The 23,768-nt window shown below is 45.3% G+C and overlaps 1 protein-coding gene across 1 annotated transcript in view; it reads left to right on the plus strand.

The window, feature by feature from the left end:
* BRPF3 (bromodomain and PHD finger containing 3) overlaps window positions 1–23,768 on the plus strand; it is a 47,967-nt gene that overhangs the window by 19,401 nt on the left and 4,798 nt on the right. Inside the window, exons 5-11 of the mRNA XM_074935838.1 lie at window positions 1,283–1,411; window positions 1,794–2,106; window positions 3,864–4,133; window positions 5,665–6,165; window positions 9,877–9,970; window positions 17,709–17,806; window positions 21,764–21,861. Coding sequence (XP_074791939.1) covers window positions 1,283–1,411; window positions 1,794–2,106; window positions 3,864–4,133; window positions 5,665–6,165; window positions 9,877–9,970; window positions 17,709–17,806; window positions 21,764–21,861 — 1,503 coding nt within the window. The remainder of the gene's footprint in view (window positions 1–1,282; window positions 1,412–1,793; window positions 2,107–3,863; window positions 4,134–5,664; window positions 6,166–9,876; window positions 9,971–17,708; window positions 17,807–21,763; window positions 21,862–23,768) is intronic.

Raw genomic sequence — 23,768 nt, forward strand, 5'->3', positions numbered from 1 at the left:
CAAGCTGGTCCAGTTGGGAATCCTTTCTCGTGACAGCTGACTGGACTCCATCCATTTTTTGATTGAGATCTCCTGATGGTGCCAGCACTGGTTCATCCTATTTATGTTGTTCCTGACTTACAGGATTGGGGTTATTCTGCTGTGAATGCTGACATCCTTTGGGTGGGAGGGTAAAAAATCATTCCTTTGTTTGTTTCCTTTTGCTTTTGATATCTTGATGTGTCTGTATCACAGGTAACTACATCCTAAACAGCTTAGCGAAATTCCAGTATAGTTTGGAAAGGAAAAGTTACCATGGAGAAACATATGTAGCTGGAACTGCTTCTCAGCCCAGCTTTTAGATGTATATAATATACATGCTTGGCAGTCCTAGCTAAGTTTGCCTCACATAAGTAGAAATCCTTTCCCTAAACATTGAGTTAGTGATTTTAATACCATACAGAGGGATTGTAATATCATAGACCTTAAGAAATTAAAGAAGGAATACATTTTTTTGTTCAGTTCCATCGTCCTTGAAGTAGAAACACAGCCAGATCAGATCAGATCAATTGTCCATCTAGTCCATTATCCTGTCTCTGAAATCAACCAGTAGTAGATGCTTCAGAGGAAGGAGCAGGAAGCCTTTTGATGGACAACTATTGAATAGCCTACCTCTAGAATCCTTCTAGTTAGTGATTGGCTTATGGCCGGAAACATGAGAGTTTATATCCCTTATAACTGATTTATTTTGTCTAATGTAACCGTGGATGTTGCTGTTCATAAAAAAATGCCTAAATCTTTTATCCTTTTTAAAAAAACTAATCCTGTTAATTGATCTTATATTTTGAGGCTGGGAATTCCATGGGTTACTTTGTGGGGCATTAAAAGGTGTTCCCTGTTATCACTTTTACATGTGTTGCCTTTTAATTTCGTTGAGTTTCACCTTGTTCTAGTGTTATGAGATAGACTAACTAGGAGTGCCCCAGTTTACAAGGTTTAGTTCCCTGGTAGAGGATTTATCAGATATTAAACTTGGTCTGTAATTATTTTTGTTAAGACAGTAAGAAGGCAACTTCTTTCACTATATGACTCAGTATACTGCACGGTATTTTTGTTAATTTCTACATTACAAACGGAAGAAACAAGCGCTTGATCAAACATGCTTCAGAAACGAGTTTAAAAAGATCTGAGGTTGCCGTCAGTGAATGGAACGGGTTTAATTTAATTTAACGGAAGTAAGGGAAATGCCACTTGCATTTTCCATTTTTGATTACTGCATGTGATTCCTTTCCACCATTCCCAGGTCAAAGTTCAACAAGCTGCTATGGAGTTACAGCTTACTCCTTTCAATGTGCTGCTTCGCACAACTTTGGACCTGCTGCAGGAGAAGGATCCGGCCCAGATTTTTGCAGAGCCTGTTAACCTGAATGAGGCAAGTATCTTTCCTATAAGCTGAGGGCACTGCTTTGAAGATGGGAGGAAGCTCACATGGTGTCATAGTTGGCAGGGGCAGGGCATTATTTTGAGAGAGCTCAGACCGTCTTTGTCCTCAGTTAGCATGAGCTAAGGAATTTCTAAAGGAGGCTCACACGGGGTATCCTAGGCATTGTTTTCAGGAAGCTTACTTCAGCATCTCAGTCAAGTAATTTCATTCTGCAGAGCCGGGGCATGTCTAGCTCAACTGGGTGGAGTATATGTGCATTGGTGACACTACCCCTTCTGCAGGTGGAAAGGACATTAAGAGTGCTTATGATGGATGCGCTCTGGTTGGCTAGTAAATGGTTTTTGTAATTGTACAGGTTTTATATGTTTAGGTTCCAGATTACCTGGAATTCATTTCCAATCCAATGGATTTTTCCACCATGAGGCGGAAGCTGGAGTCCCACCTGTACCGAACCTTGGATGAGTTTGAGGAAGACTTTAACCTTATAGTTACCAACTGCATGAGGTATAATGCTAAAGACACGATTTTCCACCGAGCAGCTGTCCGGCTGAGAGACCTTGGAGGAGCGATATTACGCCATGCGCGACGGCAGGCTGAAAACATTGGCTTTGACACTGATGTGGGGATTCACCTGCCCGAGTCACCCAAAACGGAAGACTTTTATCGCTTTTCTTGGGAGGATGGTGAGTTCCCCTGAGCTGTTTAGTTTTAGGATTGGCAAACAGTCCAGTAAAAGCCAAACTCCTAGATTCTGTGTGTAGGACCAGCCATCATTCTGACCATGCTACTTTGCTGGGGCTATAACTGTATCCACCATTTGAGGTGTAAGATTTGGGCAATCCATCTACCTGTATAGGCACTTATATGGCTCCCATTATTGTAGGCTCTAAGGGCCAGATTTCAGATGAGCTTAACACCCACTTCCAGGGACAGGTTTTCGAACAATCTTAGCTCCTCTCTAGGGACTTAAATAAGTGGCCAGCTTCTCAAAAGAGCCCCATAGTGGGCTGAGCTCTTTTGAAAGTCTGCAATGCTGCAACGGGGGCTGCTGGTTGTTGAGCACTTTGGAAAAGCTGGCCCTGATTTGCGGGGGGGCCGGGCTCTTGGAAATGTGGCCTTGGTCTCTTTTGCAAATCCGGCTGTATGCATCTAACAATCATAAATTTATCCTCACAACACTCCCTGTGAGTCAGGGAAATGTTTTTAATCCCCATTTTACAGATGGGAAGCTGAGGCATGGAAAGATTAAGTGATTTGCCCAAGGTCACACAGGAAGTTTGTGGTAGAGCCAGGTACTGAACCCAGCTCCCTTTAGTCCCAGACCACAAGACCACGGGCTCACTATTTGCTGTGGAATCCCTGTGCCATGGCTATACTGTAAATTGGGTATTTTTCAAGAGCCTTGAAAAGATGAATTCACACAGGTTTAGGCTGTCTTGTACTTTATATAATTGGCCCACCATTCCCCTCTCTCTACCGAGGTTGGGAGGCTGGTTTACTGGAATTTAAAATGTATGGGAAAGGTATTCCAGTGCATCTCACAGAGACATCAGTTGTAGGGCAGTTTATTGTAGGGACAATCCTGCACTGGCCAGCAGCTGGAATGGGAGGGTGTCTTCCACTTCTAATTTCTATGATTATTTTGAGTCCCAACTGCAGACAGCCCAGTCTAACCTCATTTCACCCTTCTCCTTGCACTGGACATAATGACCACATGCCTTCTCTCAACAAAGTCAACCTGGGTAGCCAAAGAATTGGCATGTTCTGAAGGAGTTGAGGTAGGGGGATGGGAGGAATTCTTTGTCAAGGGGACAGCATAGGTATGGTGATATTGTGACCCAGAATACAGAAAACACCATAGCAAGAGTCTTGTCACAGAGACCTTTATTCCTGGCACGCCCTGAACTTCTGATTGCTTCAGTTGTAGAAACCACCATGGGACGAATCTGCATCTCTGTAGCATTTGTTCCCAACCCCATGCAGTACGAAATAGCTTTGCTGAACTTAGTTCAGACTACTGCTTCCCATCCCTCCCATGGAGCTCTCTCTCTGTCTGTAATCTGCTTCCTAAAGGATGCATCCCTCTTGGAATCTGACCCTGAGAATTCTTCAGTCCTCTACCAGTGGCATAGTGTTTGCAAATAGCATTGAGAAGAAGAATCATAGGATCATAGAAATATAGGGCCTAGACCAGCCCTGACAGGTGTTTGTCTAACCAGTGCTTAAAAACCTCTAATGACAGGTATTCCACAACCTGCCTTGGAAGCCTGTTCCAGTGTTTAATTATCCTTATAGCTAGGTGCATGGCTGTGGACTTGCAATGTTTGGTTTGGGTACAGTGGAATTTCCTCCTCCAAGGAACAGAGCACCTTTCTTTCACTCTTCGAGTACACGAGATGTCAGCAATCACTTCTTAATATTGCTTCTCTTCTTGGTGCAGTGGACAATATTCTCCTCCCCGAGAATCGGGCTCACCTTTCCCTGGAGGCGCAATTGAAGGAGTTGCTGGAGAAGCTGGACATGGTGAGCACCATGCGATCCAGCGGCGCCCGGACCCGACGCATCCGGCTCTTGAGACGTGAGATCAACTCCATCCGGCAAAAGCTGGCCCAGCAACAGAACAAGACCATGCCAAATGGAGAGCCTGCCTCGCGGGAGGAGGGTCTGGACAAAACGCTAAGGGGAGACCAGGACGATGACGGGGAGAAAGGTGAGAGGTTTCAGCCGGTCTCCAAGGGAAAAGGAGAGCACTGTAGCCTGGGCAGGAAGGGAGACCTGTTGGGGATTGCAGAGGACTGACTAGATGATTGTATCATTCATCTGTGTGCTGGGAAAGTGCGTTTATTGTATTAGAAAGAGGTATGGGCCACATATAATGAATTTTGAAAACAATCTGGAGCAGGCTGTCCAAGGGATGTAGGGCATCAGAAACCTTCCTGATATTTCATGGCACTTTATCAGTTGGCATAGGCCATGGATTTCGGCTGCTGGGATTGTATCTTTTGAGGGATTGGAATTGGGAATGGGGTTATGAGCCTTTCAGGAAAGGTTGGAAGAGTATGAAAGGAAAGGTTGGAGGAGTATGTCACAGGTTGGGTTTCACTGCACCTCTGCCCCCTCCCATGGTCTGCTCAAGGGATGTTCCTTTAGGTCTCAGATCTCCAGCCATCATTTCTGTATGGGTGGGGACCCCGGTCCCTCTCTCTCCGGGCTGGGGATTTAGGCTTGCAATCCCCCTGTTATTCTTTATGGCTATCCCAGCAGGTCTGACTGTAGTTCAACACCTGTGGTTTGTGCTCTCCCAGGGACTCTGACAGCGTTACCATTGACTAGCTCGCTTTCACAAAGCATAGTACCTTTATTTTAAGACAAAAGCAATTGAGAGAAAACAGATCATAAAACAATACAGTCTACACTCATGTTATGCTTACCAGGTGTAGCCCGTCTTCCAGATGGAGCCTTGGTAGGTTCCCAAAGTCCTTCATACCTTTCCAGCGGAGTTTTACCCTCTTGGTTACAGTTTCATGTCAGTTCGAGGTTCAAAATGAGGCGCTCTGGCTCAGTTCAGTCTCCTCCTTTATACCAAAAGCCCTTTTTTTTGTCTGCTGGCCTCTCGAACCTGGCCTGAAGCAGTCTATGCAATTCCTCCCTGGGGTGGTACTTCTCTGGAGTTACTTGTTACTGGATTTGCAGTAATTACCTCCCTCTGTTCGTAGTCCCTGGAGGAAGCTTGATAACCCTCCCCCTCATGGAGCTTAAATACAATCCCTTGCTCACAAAAATACATATAACATTTATAGAGGCACAAGTTTATGAATAATCCCTGTGCCTACAGTGTCTGGCATATCTCTAAATAATAGTCTTTAGAAGTTTCTACACTTCCAATGTCTCACATCTGTCACTCCTCTGCTTTGCTGTGTCTTACTGTCTGAGATTATTCTTTCATACGTTGGAAATAAAATACCCAGACGGTGGCCGTAGAGATATGAGGCATGAAACTGACATGGCAGCTGGATCTAGTGTGGAAGAAGATGGACTTGCTCTCCATCTGGGGGCACTCTACTTCTGACCTGTATCTTTATCGGGGTGCCTTCCGTAAGGGAGAATTGACAGGCGTCTGTTATCACTTGAGCCCACGGCTTTCCTGCTGCCATAGGAAAGGGGTAGAGTTGCTATCAGTATTTTTGGGAATAACACTTTCTAAAATGTTCAAGCAGGTTCTTTCTTTCTTTCTTTAGCAGATGACACCAAGCCCCCACATCCCCCCACCCTGGAGCCCACGGGACCCGCACCATCCCTGTCTGAGCTGGACTCTCTGCAGGACCCTCCAACGCTCAAACCCATCAGTGAAAGCAAGTCCTTGAACAGACTGCAGAAGCGGATGAAATCGGAGGGCGAGCTCTTCGATAAGAAGGCACTACAGAGGGAGAGCCATGCTTTCCAGCGCTTGCTCAGTGACAATGGGCTGAACGGACTGGCCCTTCAGGCCATGGACGCTCCTGCCAGCCCCCCGTTCAGTGGTGTGGGCAGGCGTACGTCTGTCCTTTTTAAAAAAGCTAAGAATGGGGTGAAGCTGCAGAGGGGCCTGGACTGCCCCCTGGAGAACGGAGAGGATCACAGCCAGAGCGGACAGCTTTCCCCCTCCAGCGCGGAGGGCGAACGACAAGCCCGGAAACGGCTGCGGAGTGGGAGCTGCAGCGCGAGTGATGGCGAGAAATCCCCCAGGCAGTCAGGAGAGACAGGTGACTCCTCTGGGCTTTTCTTCCTCTGGTGTCTGGAGCTAGACTGGGCAGGGCTGCCTGGTCACCACTCTCTTGGCCAGCTGGCACAGCTGCCTTTGTAAAGATGGTCTCCAAACTTCCATCGGGTCAACTGCTTCCTTTAGTCACTTGCAAAGGGGTTGTTGAACTGGTTGGTGGGCATCGTAGGACTCCAGTGCTAAATAAATAGGGGAAAACTCTGATTAGGTAGGACTCTACCCAGAGGAATTGCACTCCGGCAGGCAGCCGAGAAGTGGTGGTGGGGTAATAACATGACAGAGTGGCTTGCAAGCGTGCGAGCGTCCCCTTTACTCAACAAAGGCTGCATCTCTTCTTGCACCTCCCAATGAGCCTGGCACTAATATCGCAGCAGGTGATTTGTTTACTTTTGAGCACAGTGCTTCTTAGAAGTGTCGGGTTGACACTCCTGGAGAGTGAAGTCCCCAGTAGTGGCTTAGGATTGCATGTTTTCCTGCACTGCCCTCTGCCTTAAAAGCCGAACATGGACGGACCCCCTAGGGTAGAGAGTTCCCTACCACAGCGATGACTTGTTTAGGCCCTGGCATCTCTGCAAGGTGCCTACTGGGGGAACATGATGGGCTAGGGGGCCCTATTGGTTTAGGGGCCTCTGCTCTCCATGGCATGGTATCTGGCATTGGATGAGACATTATTACGTTACTCTTCATTTTAATTAAATTTACAGATGGTCCCAACTGACAAAAACTGGCAAGAAGAGAAAAATACGAAGGGCCCTTTTAGAGGTTCAAAATGTGGGTAGGAAATACTAAATTAGATCAAATTTAGGATGCTGCCAAGTGTGCGGGAACACCTGAGTGAAAACAATTCAAAGCAGAAATAATGACCGACAGGAGGAAACCTGGAAAGAGATCAGACGGCAAATAAAGTCAATGTGATTTTGGGCTGCATATTCAGAAGCATCACAGGGCAGAGAGATAAGAGTAACCTCTGTTTGTAAGACTTTAGTGAGCTCACACCTGGAATATTGCAATCATTCAAGGACATCTCACAGCCAGAAAGACGTTAACAAATTGGAGCGAGTTTAGAGAAAAGTAATCAGAATGGTGGAATTGACTTATCAGGAAAGATTAAAAAAAATGAGTTGAGTACAGTTTGTCTAAGCAGTGACTCCTTGTTGGGGCACACATGAGAACCATCTACAGATACTTAAAGGACAGAGAAGAATGATTTAAGGCTGTCCAAGGTGGGTTAAGGTTTAGCTAAGAGTAAGAGGATGAAATTAAGAAAGAAGAAAAAGTGAGGTAGGATATCAGAACGTTCACTGCTGAACGGGCATTTACTTCTTTTTCCTAGGAGCTGAAATGTTGCTTTTTAGATCCAGTCCCTTCCCCAACTTCAAAACTGGCTGATTTATCTTAATGTTGGGAGTGTGAGTAGCATACAGGGTTTGCATTACTGCTGAAGCGTATAGGTCAGCATGACCTGTGTTACTAGAACCAGATGTCTCCCGGAAAATGTGTTTCTTGTGGCTCAGAGATTGTAGTGACATTGACACAGGCATATGGGTGATCATCTCTGAAGTGTCCCGTTTATTCCTGTTAGAATTCTGACAGCCTGATTGGAAACTTGTGTGACCTGGTACCTAAAGCCAGATGCAGTCCAGGTGAAGTCTATGGAGTTGCACCTGCTAACACCAGTACTGAATTTTGCTTCTGGTATCCATGGAATGCATCTCTTATGATGGTGCTCAGCCTCGGAGGGGAACTGTAAGCCCTCACTGGCCATTCACTGTAGGTGTGTCCCTGTCTGTTCTTTGGAGTTTGTGTCTCCTTGTGTCACCATTAAATTAGGCTTGAATAAAGACTGGGAAGGGATCGGTCATTACACAAAGTAAAACTATTTCCCCATGCTTATTTTTCCCCCCTACTGTTACTCACACCTTCTGTTGGAAATGGGCCATCCTGATTATCACTACAAAAGGTTTTTTTTCTCCTGCTGATAATAGCTCACCTTACCTGATTACTCTCGTTATAGTTGGTATGGCAACACCCATTTTTTCATGTTCTCTGTGTGTATATATATCTTCCTACTGTATTTTCCACTGCGTGCATCCGATGAAGTGGGTTTTAGCCCACGAAAGCTTATGCTCAAATAAATGTGTTAGTCTCTAAGGTGCCACAAGGACTCCTCGTTCTTTTTGCTGATACAGACTAACACAGCTACCACTCTGAAACGTATGGTTTCATCTGTAAGCTGAAAGATGATCCTACATTTGTATTTATTTATCAGAGAACACCACATCCCTGCAATGCGGGTTGTGTTTTGTAGAGTTGATAAATTCTGTAATTGTATAGAATGAAAAACCGGGCAGCTTAGGGAGTGTTTCCAACTTCGGATATTAGAGTTCAGAGGAATAAGTTTAAAAATTCCATTTCATTGTTAAAGTGACATTTGAAATGGCCTGAGAGAAAGATGGTAGAGGGAGATTTCGTCTACCTGTGGAGAATTTGCTTCCTTACTCTCTAGCTTATTCAAGTGAACTATGCACTGGAAATCCAGAAATCCAAGGTAGAAGGTTTTATCGAAGGTGACATTTTCTAAATCTCAGATTTGGTTTTCTAGCAAACAAAAAACACAATTATCCTTGTGGTTGTTAGTTGTAGCCAGAATGAGTTACCATCAGTGTTCCAGCAGATATGACACCAGACTGGGAGTCAGGATTCTGGGGTTCAGTTCCCAGCTCTGCCACTGACTTTCTGTGTGAAAGTGAGCAAACTACTTTGCCTCTCTGTGCCTTCGTTTCCTCATCCTTAAAGTGGGGTAATAATGCTCAATCACCTTTGTAAAGCACCTTGAGACTGACGGGCAAGCTGTTGATCTGAGCTTGAAAATCCTGGGTGCACTGACTAATTGGCACATGTGACAGCCTGACGCTAAAACTGGACTCTTGCTCATTTTCTTTTCAGACAGCCCCAGAAGAAGCAGATGATTTGTTTGCCTTGGTTCTCCTCTGATTCTGCTTTGCTAGTTGTACCCCATGCTGGTCTTCTGTAGGGGACTCCTTTGTATGAAATGTGGGGGTACTGCTGCTTTACAAGGGAACAGCGGCGAGAGGCTCTATTTTCACTTTTAGCCTTGGGTCAGACTCAGCAGTCAATCAGTGCTCCCAGGATTTGCGTGTGTCATTCTTCAGCCTGTCTAGTGGACAGTAAATAAAGCGCTTCATTTATCCAGAACAGGTGTTTGTTTGTCCAGACAAGAGGCCTTGCCTCCAGTAATCCCAGTGAGTTACAGACCAGCAGGTGCTGGGGAGAGGGAAGGTGGGCAAGAAGTGCTCTCTCATCAACAGTTAGAAACTGATCGGAGAAATGTACCAGTGAGTACGGTGACCACGACCCCTTGTTTGAAGCTAAACCATTGTTCCAAATAGTTAAGGAGAAATGCCATTTTACTAGATACCTGTTGGCTGTTGCTGGGTCTGGGGAACTGAGTTTAGCATTCACTTTACTGTTAAATAAGATATTTTAAAAAAAAAGAGTGGTGGGAATATCTGGCTATCGGTATGATACACAGGGTCTAGAGCAGGGTCTAGAGCATTAGGGTGACAGCTCCTGAGCAGGTTGTGATGTCTCTGGGGCTCCCCCTTCAAGCATCCTTGGGTCCTGGAGAGGCAAACCAGGCCTTTAGGCTGATTCTTTTGTGTCTTCTCAGCAGGAGTGACCAACGGCTTTGGGAAACATACGGAAAGCGGGTCTGACTCAGAGTGCAGCTCTGGCCTTGGCAGTGGGCTGGCATTTGAAGCCTGTAGGTAAGTCCCCTTCGCTGAGCCCTTCCTCAGAATACGTACTGTCTACACACGAACACGAAGCTGGGGTGTAAATCTACCCCACACTAGCTTGCCGTGCACCAAATGTCTGCATGGACCCCACTGCTGCGCACTAAAAGTTCCGTAGGGTGGTTTGATCTATCCTGCTTAGTAATTGAAATGGATCAAAGTGCTCTAGGGACTGACTGCACTGTCAGTGTGAAGCAGTAGGGTCCACACAGACACTTAGTGCATGGTAGATTGGCACCCCAGCTTTTTGCGAACTAAACGTTAGTGTAAGTAAGTCCTATATGTTCTTACTGAGTTTCCTTGCCCTTCTCTCTAAGGCAACTTCACCATGTGAAATCCTGTTCAAATTGTTTCTTAACTTCTGTATTAATGTTGGGGCTGAGAGCCAAAAGCCTCCTGCGTCTCCACCCTTTACACTCCAGATATACTTCTCAAGCCAGTTCATAGATCCCAAGACAGTGTTTGATGTTTTAGATGTACTGATGTATAGTAGACTCATGTCACCTGATATGCATGTACATGCTCTAGCCGCTTTTACACAGGTATATCCATTACCAGAGAGCCAAAGTTGGGGAAACATAGGTCCCACCTGGTCAGCCCAACCCTCATGAGGTGAAGATGCGCTCCTATCTCTTACCAGCACTGCTGTTCTCATTCTTCAGAAGTGCTTAAAAGATGTTCTCTTTTCCATTCTGGGCACCTCAGGCAGGACTGACTCGTCTGTAAACTGACCACCCAACTCCCTTTTTGGCTGAAAAAGTTGACATAGACACAAGTATATATGATATGATTGATCTTACTGTTCTGTTTTGGGAGTCTGACCATAGATTCTGTCTGTCACACCGCTCTGCTCACAATTTGAGCACCTCACAGTCATTGATAGATTTTTCCCTCACAACACCTTTGTGAGGTAGGAAGGTAGTGTTCCCATTTTACAGATGGGGAACTGAGACAGGCTAGATAAGTGTCTTGCCCCAGGTCACACGACTGGTCTGTGTCAGAGCAAAGAACTGAACCCAGGTCTTGTCCCAGCCCAGAGCCCTAATCACTTTTTCAGGTTGGTGACGTCCTCATTTGAAGTGTAACGTTTTCAGGTAGCAGTGATAATGGTGATTATCCAGATCATGCTTGACCTTGAAGGAAGAGATGTGTGAGTGGCGCAGCGAGATTTCCTTTGTTTTAGATTTAATAAAATTTTCTATATCCTCAACATCTCACAACCCCCGATTGCCTTATGTGACACCTTTGGGATCATAACCCACCAGCTGAGAAACACTGCACTAGGCCATCCTTCCTTCCTAAGAAAATACTCATTTAGCCATGCAAGGCTCTGATCCTGCAATTTTATTTGGTCTCTGAGGGCATAAGACTCTCCCCACAAACATGCCTTTTCAGAACTGGGGCTACAATTTAAAATTGATCTTGATGGTTTTCCCTTAATAAACTATTCCACTGAGGCACGGAGTCACAGGAACATTTTTAGGATGCAAACTTTGCGCTAGGAGCTACATCTTGTTCCAAAATGTTACCTGTCAACAGATACCTATAATTTTGCTGTTGTAGCTAAGATTTGATTTGTGTTTCAATTATGAACCTGTGTTTAGAGGCGTACAGCTTGTCAACAGAAATTAATTCTGGTCTGAAATTAACATAACCCATTTGAACCCAAGAGCAAACTCAGTCTGGATTTACACATTTCTTTTTTAATAAAAAAGATTTTGAAAAGCAAATTCACACGAATTTCTTAGATGCTCTTGTAACTCACAAATAGGATTGTTTTTAAAGCCCAATTTTGCAGAAAGATAGTCCACAGTACTCACTGATCTTTTGAATTTCTTTGACAAATATTTCGGAAGGTCTGAGGGAGCAAACTGTAAAAACAGTCTATAGCCTGTGAGCAGAATGTTAGCCATCCCTCTTCCCTCCCCGTCACCACTGCTTATAGGCTGGATTGTGCCCTATCCTCACATGACTGCATTGGAAGGAACACAAAGACAATTTCCTGCACACACACCATGTGTGGCAGGTAAGGGCTGGCCACAATTTCAGGGAGCTTGCGGATTGCTTCTGACTTCCATCCCTGCAGGAGCAAAAGGACAAGGAGGGTAGAGGCTTAGCAAAGTAATGGGTCCATCCATGAGGATGGTATTAAGGGGGTGTAGTGAGTTACTTCCCACAGCAGATCATAGAATTTTATTGTAGGACTGAAAGGTACCTCGAGAGGTCTTCTAGTCCAGTCCCCTGCACTCATGGCGGGACTAAGTATTATCTAGACCATCCCTGACAGGTGTTTGTCTAACCTGCTCTTACAAATCCCGGATGATGGAGATTCCATAACCTCCTTGGGCAATTTATTCCAGTGCTTAACTATCCTGACAGTTAGGAAGTTTTTCCCAATGTCCAGCCTAAACTGCCCTTGCTGCTATTTAAGCCCATTGCTTCTTGTCCTATCCTTGGATGTTAACAAGAAAAATTTATCTTCCTCCTCCTTGTAAAAACCTTTTATGTACTTGAAAACTGTTATCATGTCCCCTCTCGGTCTTCTTTTCTCCTGACTAAACAAACCCAATTTTTCGATCTTCCCTCATAGGTCATGTTTTCTAGACCTTTAATCATTTTTGTTTCTGTTCTCTAGACTTTCTCTACTTTGTCCACATCTTTCCTGAAATGAGGTGCCCGGAACAGGACACAATACTCCAGTTGAGGCCTACGCAGAAGAAGATTTACTTCTTGCGTCTTGCTTACAAAACTCCTGCTAATGCGTCCCAGAATGACGTTTGCTTTTTTTGCAAGTGTTGACTGCTGACTCATATTTAGCTTGTGATCCACTATGACCCCCAGCTCCCTTTCCTCAATACTCCATCGTAGGAAGTCATTTCCCATTTTGTCTGTGTGCAACTGATAGTTCTTTCCTAAGTGGACTACTTTGCATTTGTCCTTAATGAATTTCACCCTATTTAATTCAGATCATTTCTATAGTTCGTCCAGATCATTTTGAATTTTAATCCTATCTTCCAAAGCACTTGCAACAACTCGTCTGCGAACTTTAGAAGTGTATTCTCTATACCAGTGGTTCTCAAAGCCAGTCCGCCGCTTGTTCAGGGAAAGCCCCTGGCGGGCCGGACTGGTTTGTTTACCTGCCGCGTCCGCAGGTTCGGCCCATCGCGGCTCCCACTGGCCACAGTTCGCCGCTCCAGGCCAATGGGGGCTGCAGGAAGTGGCGCAGGCCAAGAGACGTGCTAGCCGCCCTTCCCGCAGTCCCCATGGGCCTGGAGCGGTGAACCGTGGCCAGTGGGAGCCGCGATTGGCCGAACTTGCGGACGGGGCAGGTAAACAAACCGGTCCGGCCCGCCAGGGGCTTTCCCTGAACAAGCGGTGGACCGGCTTTGAGAACCACTGCTCTATACCATTATCTAAATCATTGATGAAGTTATTGAACAGAACCAGATCCAGAACTGATCGCTGCGGGACCCCACTTCATATGCCCTTCCAGCTTGACTGAACCACTGATAACTACTGTCTGGGAACGGTTTTCCAACCAGTTTTGCACCCACCTTATAGTAGCTCCATCTAGGTTGTATTTCCCTAGTTTGTTTATGAGAAGGTCATGCGAGACAATATCAAAAGCCTTACTAAAGTCAAGATAGATCACATCTACTGCTTCCCCCCATCTACAAGGCTTGTTACCCTGTCAAAGAAAGCTATCAGATTGGTTTGACACGATTCATTCTCGAGAAAGCCATGCTGTTACTTATCACCTTATTATCTTCCAGGTGTTTGCAAATTCATTGCTTAATTATTTGCTCCATTATCTTTCTGGGTACTGAAGTTAAGCTGACTGGTCTATTCCCCGGGTTGTTCTTATTCTCCTTTTTATAGATGGGCGCTATAGTTGCCCTTTTCCATTCCTCTGGAATCTCTCCTGTCTTCCATGACTTTTTGAAGATAATCGCTAATGGCTCAGATATCTCCTCAGTCAGCTCCTTGAGTATTCTAGGACATATTTCATCAGGCCCTGGTGACTTGAAGACATCTAACTTGTCTGAGTAATTTTTAACTTGTTCTTTCCCTATTTTAGCCTCTGATCCTACCTCACTTTCACTGTGTTAGATGTTCAATCTCTATTAAACTTTTTTAGAGAAAACTGAAACAAAAAAGTCATTCAGCACTTCTGCCATTTCCGCATTTTCTGTTATTGCTTCCCCCCCACCTCCCTTTCTGAGTAACCGGCCTACCCTGTCTTTGGTCTTCCTCTTGCTTCTAGTGTATTTGTAGAATGTGTTCTTGTTACCCTTTATGTCTCTAGCTAGTTAAATCTTGGTTTGTGCCTTGGCTTTTCTATTTTTGATCCTGCATACGTGTGTTATTTGTTTATATTTATCCTTTGTAATTTGACCTAGGTTCCACTTTTTATAGGACTCTTTTTTGAGTTTCAGATCATTAAAGGATAAGCCAGCGTGGTCTCTTGCCAGACTTCCTATTTTTCCTACGCAGTGGGATAGTTTGCTCTTGTGCCATTGCTAATATCTCTTTGAAAAACTGCCAACTCTCTTGAACTGTTTTTCCCCTTAGACTAGCTTCCCATGGGATCTCATCTACCAACTCCCTGAGTTACTAAAGTCTGCCTTCTTGAAATCCATTATCTTTACAGGGCTGTTTTCCCTCCTACCATTCCTTAGAATTATGAACTCTATCATTTCATGATCACTTTCATCCAAGCTGCCTTCCACTTTCAGATTTTCAGCCATGTCCTCCCCATGTGTCAAATTCAAATCTAGAACAGCCTCTCCCCTAGTAGCTTTCTCCACCTTCAGAAACAAAAAAGTTGTCTCCAATACATTCCAAGAACTTGTTGGATAATTGGTGCCCTGCTGTGTTATTTTCCCAACAGATGTCTGGGTAGTTGAAGTCCCCCATCACCACCAGGTCCTGTGCTTTGGATGATTTTGTTAGTTGTTTCAAAAAGCCTCATCCACCTCTTCTTCCTGGGTAGGTGGTCTGTAGTAGACCCCTACCATGACATCACCTTTGTTTTATACACCTTTTATCCTTACCCAGAGACTTTCCACAAGTCTATCTCCAATTGCCATCTCAACCTCAGTCCAAGGGTGTAAGGCAACATCTCCTCCCTTATTTCCCTGCCTGTCCTTCCTGAGCAAGCTGTACCCTTCTATCCCAATAGTCCAGTCATTTGTATTATCCCACCAAGTCTCTGTGATGCCAATTATGTCATAGTTGTGTTTATTCACTAGCATTTCTAATTCTTCCTGTTATTTCTCCATACTTCTAGTTCTTCTTGCTTATTCCCCATACTTCTCAGATGTTGAGGGTTGCTGGGTGTCTGGTTTTTGACCAGAATGCCCGGTCGAAAAGGGACCCCGGTGGCTCCAGTCAGCACCACTGACTGGGCTGTTAAAAGTCCGGTTGGCAGTGTAGCAGGGCTAAGGCAGGCTGCCTGCCTGTCATGGCTCTGCACGGTTCCCAGAAGCAGCAGCACGGCCCCCTTCCGACTCCTAGGCGTAGGGGCAGCCAGGGGGCTCTGCGCAGTGCCCCCGCCCCAAGTGCCAGCTCCGCGGTTCCCATTGGCCAGGAACCACAGCCAACGGAAGCTGTGGGGGCGGTGCCTGAGGATGGGGCAGTGCGCAGAGCCGCCTGGCCACCCCTCTATGTAGGAGCCAGAGGGGGGACATGCTGCTGCTTCTGGGAGCTGCCTGAGGTAAGCGCCGCCTGGAGTCTGCACCCCTGACACACACACACACACTCCCCAACCCCCTGCTCCAGCTCTGATCCCTCTCCTGCCCTCCAAACCCCTCGGTCCCAGCCCCACCCCAGAGCCTGCATCCGCAGCTGGAGCCCTCACACCCCCTGCACTCCTGCCCCAGCCTGGATCCCCCTCCTTCACCCTGAACCCCTCATTTCTGGCCCTACCCCAGAACCTGCACCCCCAGCCCAGAGCCCATACCTCCTCCCTCAACACCCTGCCTCAACCCAGAGCCCCCTCCCATACTCTGAACCCCTTGGCTCCACCCTCCCAGCCCGGACCCCCCTCCTGCACCTCAAGCCCCTCATTCCCGGCCCCAGCCTAGAGCCCGCCCCCCCCCCCCCCCCCCCGTCAAAGCCCTCACCCCTTCCCACACCCCAACCCCCTGAGCCAGCCTGGTGAAAATGAGCGAGTGAGGGAGGGTGAGGAGAGTGAGCGACAGAGGGAGGGGGAATGAAGTGAGCAGGGGGCAGGGCCTCAGAGGAGAGGCGGGGTAGGGGCCAGGGCCAGTGTGTTCAGTTTTGTGCAAGTAGAAAGTTGGCAACCCTAGATGTTGTGCCTCTCTGAGGCATAGTGCCTCCAAGTACTCTCCCTGTGTGGTGCACCTTTTCATCAGCCCTTGTAGGGGGTGTCCTGCTAATAATATGATCTAAATCAGTTTTGCCACTCTTAGTTAGGTTGAGTAGACTCTTGTTCCATATGTCATCCTGATGAAGCTCATGGGACATCGAAACCAATGGAACTACTCACAGAGTAAGGTGCTACTTAGTATCAGAGGGGTAGCCGTGTTAGTCTGTATCCACAAAAACAACGAGGAGTCCGGTGGCACCTTAAAAACTAACAGATTTATTTGGGCATAAGCTTTCGTGGGTAAAAAACCCCACTCCTTCAGATGCATGGAGTGAAAATTACAGATACAGGCATAAATATATTGGCACCTGAAGAGAAGGGAGTTACCTTACTTCTTAGTGTGAGCAAGAGTGGGAGAATTGGGCTCATAATTAGTTCTAATACTGATTAGGTAGATATTTCTGTATCCACTGGAAGTTTCTTAAAGGAGTAAGAATGGTCCAGTGGTCTAAGAACAGGACCAGTGGCCCGGAATTCAGTGTCACTTCACCTTTTTTGCCCGTTTCCGTACCTATAAAATGGGGAAAATGTTACTTGGCTCACAACGGAATTGTAAAGATTAGTTAATGTTTTATAATACACTCTGAAGATGAAAAGTGCTATGTAAAAGCTTATTATAATTACAAGTAATTCACATCTCAAAAATGATGTTAGAGTTGTGGGATGCACACAAAACAAGGAGTTGAAAATTAGCCTGATACCTCATGGAAAACATATATAATTATTCTATGTAGGGTCAGTTCTCTTTACTGTTTTAAAATAATTGGTTACTAGGAAATTACTATAATGTTACAAATGAACATTTTCAGCTAGGGAACAAAAATCAAGAGTTACTAAATTCTTCAGCGGTAGGGATACTGTTTTCATAAATGTTCTCGGTAATAAAGAACAAGGAAAAAGAGATCCTGAAAATCTGATACTGGAGCCCTATTGTTTATCCATTAGAATCGGTTTCAAAGAGGTTGGCTACTCTTTTATCCTCCAATGTCTAAACACAAACCAGGTAAACTTGCTGAGTTTAAGTGTTGTAGATTTGACTCTTAGTGTACACTTCTTTGATGGGTTTCTCCCTCAAGTTCAGCAAGTCTCCTTAACTGCACCCACAAAAATATATCAAAGCAGATACATTGGCAAATTTTACTGGAGCATTTAATGAGACCTGCTGAAAGTAGATCTTTAGTGTTCTTTTCATATCGAGATTGCATCAGTCCAATAATTTCCCTGCATTTTCCAAACAGCTGGAGAATCCTGTAACTCTGCTGTGTTTTGTAGTGAAATCTTGCTTTCCCTAACACTCTACTTTTTGTTTCTTTTTAACAGCGGTTTGACTCCTCCCAAACGTAGTCGAGGGAAGCCAGCCCTTTCTCGGGTCCCCTTCTTGGATGGTGTGAATGGAGACTCTGATTACAGCAGCTCAGGTGAGAATAATGTCTATAGAAGAAGCTCTTTGGGGCAGGCACAGTCTGGCACTACGGGTCCTGGTTTGTGATTGGGACTCTGAGGCGCCACCACCATACAAATAATAAATAATACTAATAAAAGGAGTGCCGTCTCTGAAGCTGACTTTATAGCTGTTCACTGTCCTATTGTTGTCACTACTTTCCTTGTCAGTGTGTGCCATACATCAGTGTCATGGAGCCACACTCTTCTAATACTACCCAAGGCAATTCTCTGGTTTTCTAGCACACCAGTAATCAGATTCCGATTTCAGGTACGGAGGTCAGTCAGTGGAGTTAGTGCAGATTTACACGGGTGGAGCTGAGATCAGAATCTTAACTCTCTGCTATACATCTATCCCCTTCTTTATAGCCACTGGACTCTGTCTCCTATCTCAATGGAAACGATTATTGTCAAGGATATTGTACACTCAGCAAACTGCTGCTGAGATAAGTTTTACAGGGCGGGCCCATTTCTGGGGAAGTTTGAATCTCTGGGAGAGCTCTGTGTGTTTTAACCTCACTTTGGGATAGCAAAAGAAAATATACATCATATATTTCCCAATCTCACCCTCACTTAGGTCATCCTATGTATGTATTTCTCTGATTCATTCTGATTTCCAATGCAGTCTATAGTCTGCATTCTACAGTATAGTGACCGTTCACCTCGGGCAGAGACTCTCTCACCCTGTGAAATTCACATTAATTAAAACTCTTTCTCAAAAGCAAGGAGCTAGCAGATTTAGTCATGTGTCCCCCATGTGGAACTTTTGCAGCCTTGGCTATGATAAAAATGGTAGCTAATCTTATTCCATCAACCTGAGCTAGACATTCCCTGCAGGGATTAAGCAGCCAGATACGTGACAGCAGAATAGTCTGCGTGTTTGTACTCCATTGAAAAAAATCCTGCTGTCTGAACAGTGGTGCAGATTCATCCGTAGTGTAACTTCACTGATTTCAGTAGAGATTCACTAGGGGTGGATTTAACCCCTTATAATTTTGTTCTGGGGCTTACAGGGTCAAATTAATCTCTGATGATTTGATTTTAGGGGAGCTGCACAAATTTACTCTAGAACTGAATCTGATCAGTGTTTCTATGTGAAAGGTGTCTCTTGATTCAGGCATGTGTTTGGGGTTGCAATTTAGGCTATGAGAAGGGAGTTATGGTGACCCTATGAATTAAGAGGCTCTTATCTTGCAAGCCTGACTATATATATTACCATAGCATTAATAAGGCTGGGCTTTTGCCACGGGACCCATCGATTACGAGATCTTCCGTGGGTGTTTTGTGGGGGTTGTTTTGTTTTAATGTTCACAACTTTTGATATTTTAGAGATTTTTGTGGCTTAGGTGGTAAAATAGCTGAATAAACCTCACTGTGAGGTGCACAGTAAAACTGTGGGCTGTGTGATTGGCTGGAAGCCCAGCCACAACACCGTGGCAACACAAAGAAGTAGCATATAAAACAACATCTTAAATGGAGGAGTCTGTGTCTAGTTGGTAGAGCTGGTAACTGGTACGTAGAACCCCTGGATTCTCCTCCTAGCTCTGCCACTGAGTTGCTGTGCCGTCTAGGGCAAGTCACTTCACCTCTCTGTGCCAGAGTTTCTGCAGTTTTATAATGGGGGTTAATATTTCTGTAATGAAATCATCAGTGCAGGATTATCATTCCTGTGTCTTGTGCCTCCGGTATGAGTGCCGTGAGAAAGTCCCCAGCTCTTAAGACTTTTGATCCTCTGAAGCACCTCTGCCATTGTTTGGCGGCTCTGGACCATTGAGTATCCAACCTCAAGTATCTCAAGTCATTTTGGCTGGTTCCTTTCAACAGCAGGAAGCAAGAACTCCCCTAAACCCTGCATTGCATATAAAAACACAACTAAGGACGTAACCTGACGATTACCTGTTCTGTTCATTTCCTCTGGGGCACCTGGCATTGGCCACTCTCGGAAGACAGGATACTGGGCCAGATGGATCTTTGGTCTGACCCAATATGGCTATTCTTATGTTCTCATCTATACAACCATTTATTTTACGGCAAGCTGGGATGTGAATCTACCCCGCACTAGACTGCTGTGGACTAATTGTCCACGTGGACCCTGCTGATGTGCATTAACAGTTATTTAGTGTGCTTTGATCTAGTCCTGTTTCAAAGATGACTAGATCAAAGAGTATTAATTAAACATTAATGTGCGTCAGCAGGGTGCGCACAGATGGCTGGTCTGTGGTAGGCTAGTGCGGCATAGATTCGTGTCCCAGCTTGCTGCAAACCAGTTGATCATGAAGACAAGCCTAATATTCCTCTTTTCTTTCCTTTCAAAAACTTAAAAAGGGGTCAAACCGCATCTTTCCCCAAAGCACTTCTTGTTATGAATGGAATTCACCCCTGCACTAAAGTGACACTTAAACCCGATTTTGAAGGTTGAAGTGGTGTGAAATGCTTTGAGCCTGCTCTTTGCAGAAGAGTGAACGTCACCCATTATTTGTACTGGTGTTTACAAAAGTATCCCCTGCTTTGGTGACTCTTCTGTTCAGAACTATTCCGGCTGTCGTCACGCTACATGTACCACTGTTATCACCCAGTGACTCTTCTGAAAAAATTCAGTGACAAAATCTTAGTCCTGCTTAGAAATCACATAGGGCCTGATTTTCCGAGGTGCTGAGCCCCCACAACTGCAGTTGAAGTCAGCTACAGGTCTTAGCATTCCCTTTTTCTTAACCGTTAGGTTTTTTAGATGTGTGTGTTTCTAAATCACCGCATTGAGTTTTTAATAAAACTTTAACTGAAGCACCGCTGTTGAAAATGTTGTATTGGGAAATGAGATCAGGAGCAAAAGCACTTATCACCTTCTCAGCTGTTCTTTGCTCGCCTTTCCCCGATGTTGCGAGAGCTGTACTGGGGACCCTGCTGAGCCACGTCTGAGTGTTTCAGAATTTGGAGGAGCTGGAGCAGTTTTACTATTAGGGAAGTAACGATTTATAAAATATTGTTGGTCTGGGGCCAAGCAGGGCTGCAGTGGCATCCCGGCGGCACAGCCATGTGCATTTTGCATCAGAAGAGAGCAAGGTTGGCATGGGACCAGTGAGACCCACCTTGTGTCTGGCTGGGGAAATTCCAGGCCAGGGGACCATCTTTTTGTTCATTGCTTGTACAGCCTCTAGCACAGTGGGGTCCTGGTCCAGGACTCAGGCTCCTAGCACTACGGTAATACAAATAATAATAATAATTAATAAATAATAATCATCTCCAAGCAACTGACCTTATAGTCACAGGTGGACAGATCCCAGTCTCCAACTTCCAAGTCCTGAGTCATGAAGCCAGATTGTCCAGCACAGTAATTAAAATAGATTAGCCCAAGAGGGGGAGCTCTCATTGCACCATCCCAAGAGGAAGGGGAACTGTGTGGGACTGCTCCTTACCCAAGGCATGGAGAGGAGGTGGAGACCCTTGCTGCTTACTTTACGCCCTGCTCTGCATGAGGGTGTGAATCAACTCTATTTCTGGTGTTGCACGACAACATAGAGCCTTGGAGCAGGGACATGGGGTGGCAGCAGAAGGCAAAAACAAGTGACTTTTCATTTTGCGTCATCCCTCCATCAGGAAAATGGGGTTGATTATAAAACGGATGTAGCCGCACACGTACTAGTGGTGACGTGGATCTGTTTGTGGGGTAAAAGGTGGGGCGGATGTAGGTTTATTTTGAACACAGTGAAATTTCAGCTGTGCACTTACCACATAGCAAGGAGGTTTAAAAAAGCAAGCCAGGAATTCTGCTCGTGTATTTTAGCCACGACAGCAGTCTCATCTGCGTTAGCTGGTTGCTTTGGAGAACGTGTGGGCTGGTGTGTCTGAGTTCGTAGACAGAGATGTTTCTTCTGTTCCCTACTTCTCTATACTAATGCTCAGGCACTTCTAAGTCGTGTTTCTTTGTGACCCCTTAGGCAGAAACCTCCTGATGCCGTTTGAGAGCCATGCTGAACTGGAACCTTTGGAGCTCGTGTGGGCAAAGTGTCGAGGCTATCCGTCCTACCCTGCCTTGGTAAGTACGCCTGTCGCACAGGGTCCTCCCTTGCTGTAACAGCAAGGTTAGCAACGCAGAGTCCAGTGCTGGGGGTGCAGCGTAGCCAGTTAGAAAAGAGAAACTTCCTCCCGTTCACGTAATGCCTGGTTCTTTCCTTCGCACTGTCAACTGCCATTTTACTCATTGTTTCAGACCATTGGGAAAATGTTGCAAAACATAAATCTGTTGGTGCCAAAAAATGAGCACTTTCTTCTCCTATCTTGCTCACTGTTCTGTCGTGTTGCGAGAGCTATCTGTGCTGTTGGCCACATGAAACATGCAGGTGCAATTACACACTTTGCTTGCATAATTTCTGCATTCACACATGTAGATTCCTAACGGGCCATTTGCATGTGCGGATACCCAGTGAATGGGTACAATTACAATAATTGCACGTGCAAATTAGCTATGCTGTTGCATGCACATTTTTGCGCCAAGCCTTAGGCACCTGGCCTTTTGAACAACAGTCCCTTAGTACCTTTCGAGATGGGTGCACAGGCTGTTCCTAAGAAATCCATAGACTGGCATCAGGGGTTTAAAGGAAACGTGCTACAGTTCATGGTCTAAGACAATGAACACAGCTATTGCTAAAAGGCGTAGTTAGCACTGTGTTTTACAAGCATTATTTAAATAACCAATAAAGAGAGAATTCTGACATAAGTTTGAACAGGAGCCAGATAAGCAGTAAGTGTGATTCTACTCTTCGCAGTTTCTGCTGAATAGAACAAAGACGTCTCTCAAGAAGCTGATCTTTTTGTTTCCCTTGTCTGTGTAATTTCCCAGTATGGCTACCACTTGTGCATCTGCATTGTTGGGAGTGCTAGGATAGACACAAAGCTGACGGTAGCTGGTTACCCTTTGACCCCTTTGATGGAAAATTGTAGGAAATAAAAGCTATTGTAGACAAAGGCATGGAAAGTACAAAGGCGCCATCAACTCTGGTGAAGCAGCAGAATTTTAACACCATGCTTGAGCGTAACCAGGGTTTATACTTGTTTGTGGCCAAGCAGAATTCCATCACTGGTTGGCCAGTTACTGTAGACAGGACCAAACTATGCTAGAATGGTGTTCATAATCCATGTTCCTAGCCCAGGTAGGAGCCCAAGGTAGAGAACAATTGTTCTGTGCCATCCCAGTTTGGCCACAAGCAGAGTTTAGACTGTGTTGAAGCTTGGTTTTTAAATGGTTATATCAGTATAGACAGAGTCTTATGTCATGTTTGAAACAGGGCACAATCTGCTGTGCTGATAAAGAGTGTTTTCAAATTCGTTCAGCTGGCCAGTGTCAGAGCCCAACTGGTCATCCAAGCCAGTAGGATGCATCTCTGCGCCCAGGTCGGAAAGCACAGAAGACTGGACCTGGTTTCATATCTGGTTTCTGCAGTTTCATCTTCCCCATGTGACTTCATGTAAATGTTGGCACACTGGCATATCTGCTTTATGCAGAGAGAATTGATACATCTACTTTTAGATTAGATTTTGTCCAGAGTACCCCCGGGTCTGGCACTGCCTGTCAACATTTCTGAAATATTGGACCGGATTCTCATTTAGTACCAGTGTAAATTCAGAAGTAACTCCTCTGAAGTCCATGGAGTTGCAGCTGGGTAACACTGGCATGAGTGAGATCAACTTATGCCTATTGGATGTAATAATCTTGTCACATTTACTGTGTGAACTTAGGGGGAAAGCCCTCTTTAAATAATAAAATACTGGATTTATACTGAGTTATTGACTACCAAAAAAGTATATATTAAAATACAGTATTGTGACAGTGCCTAACTCAATGCTGTATGTTCATGTCCTTTCCCTTTCAACATTAGCCTCTTGGCTGGAGACCTTTATGGGTCTCCCACAATACTGCATACGCCCTAGAGACAAAGCCGCTTC

The sequence above is a fragment of the Natator depressus genome, chromosome 21 (genome assembly GCF_965152275.1).
Source record: "Natator depressus isolate rNatDep1 chromosome 21, rNatDep2.hap1, whole genome shotgun sequence".
In the NCBI taxonomy this organism is placed as follows: domain Eukaryota; kingdom Metazoa; phylum Chordata; order Testudines; family Cheloniidae; genus Natator; species Natator depressus.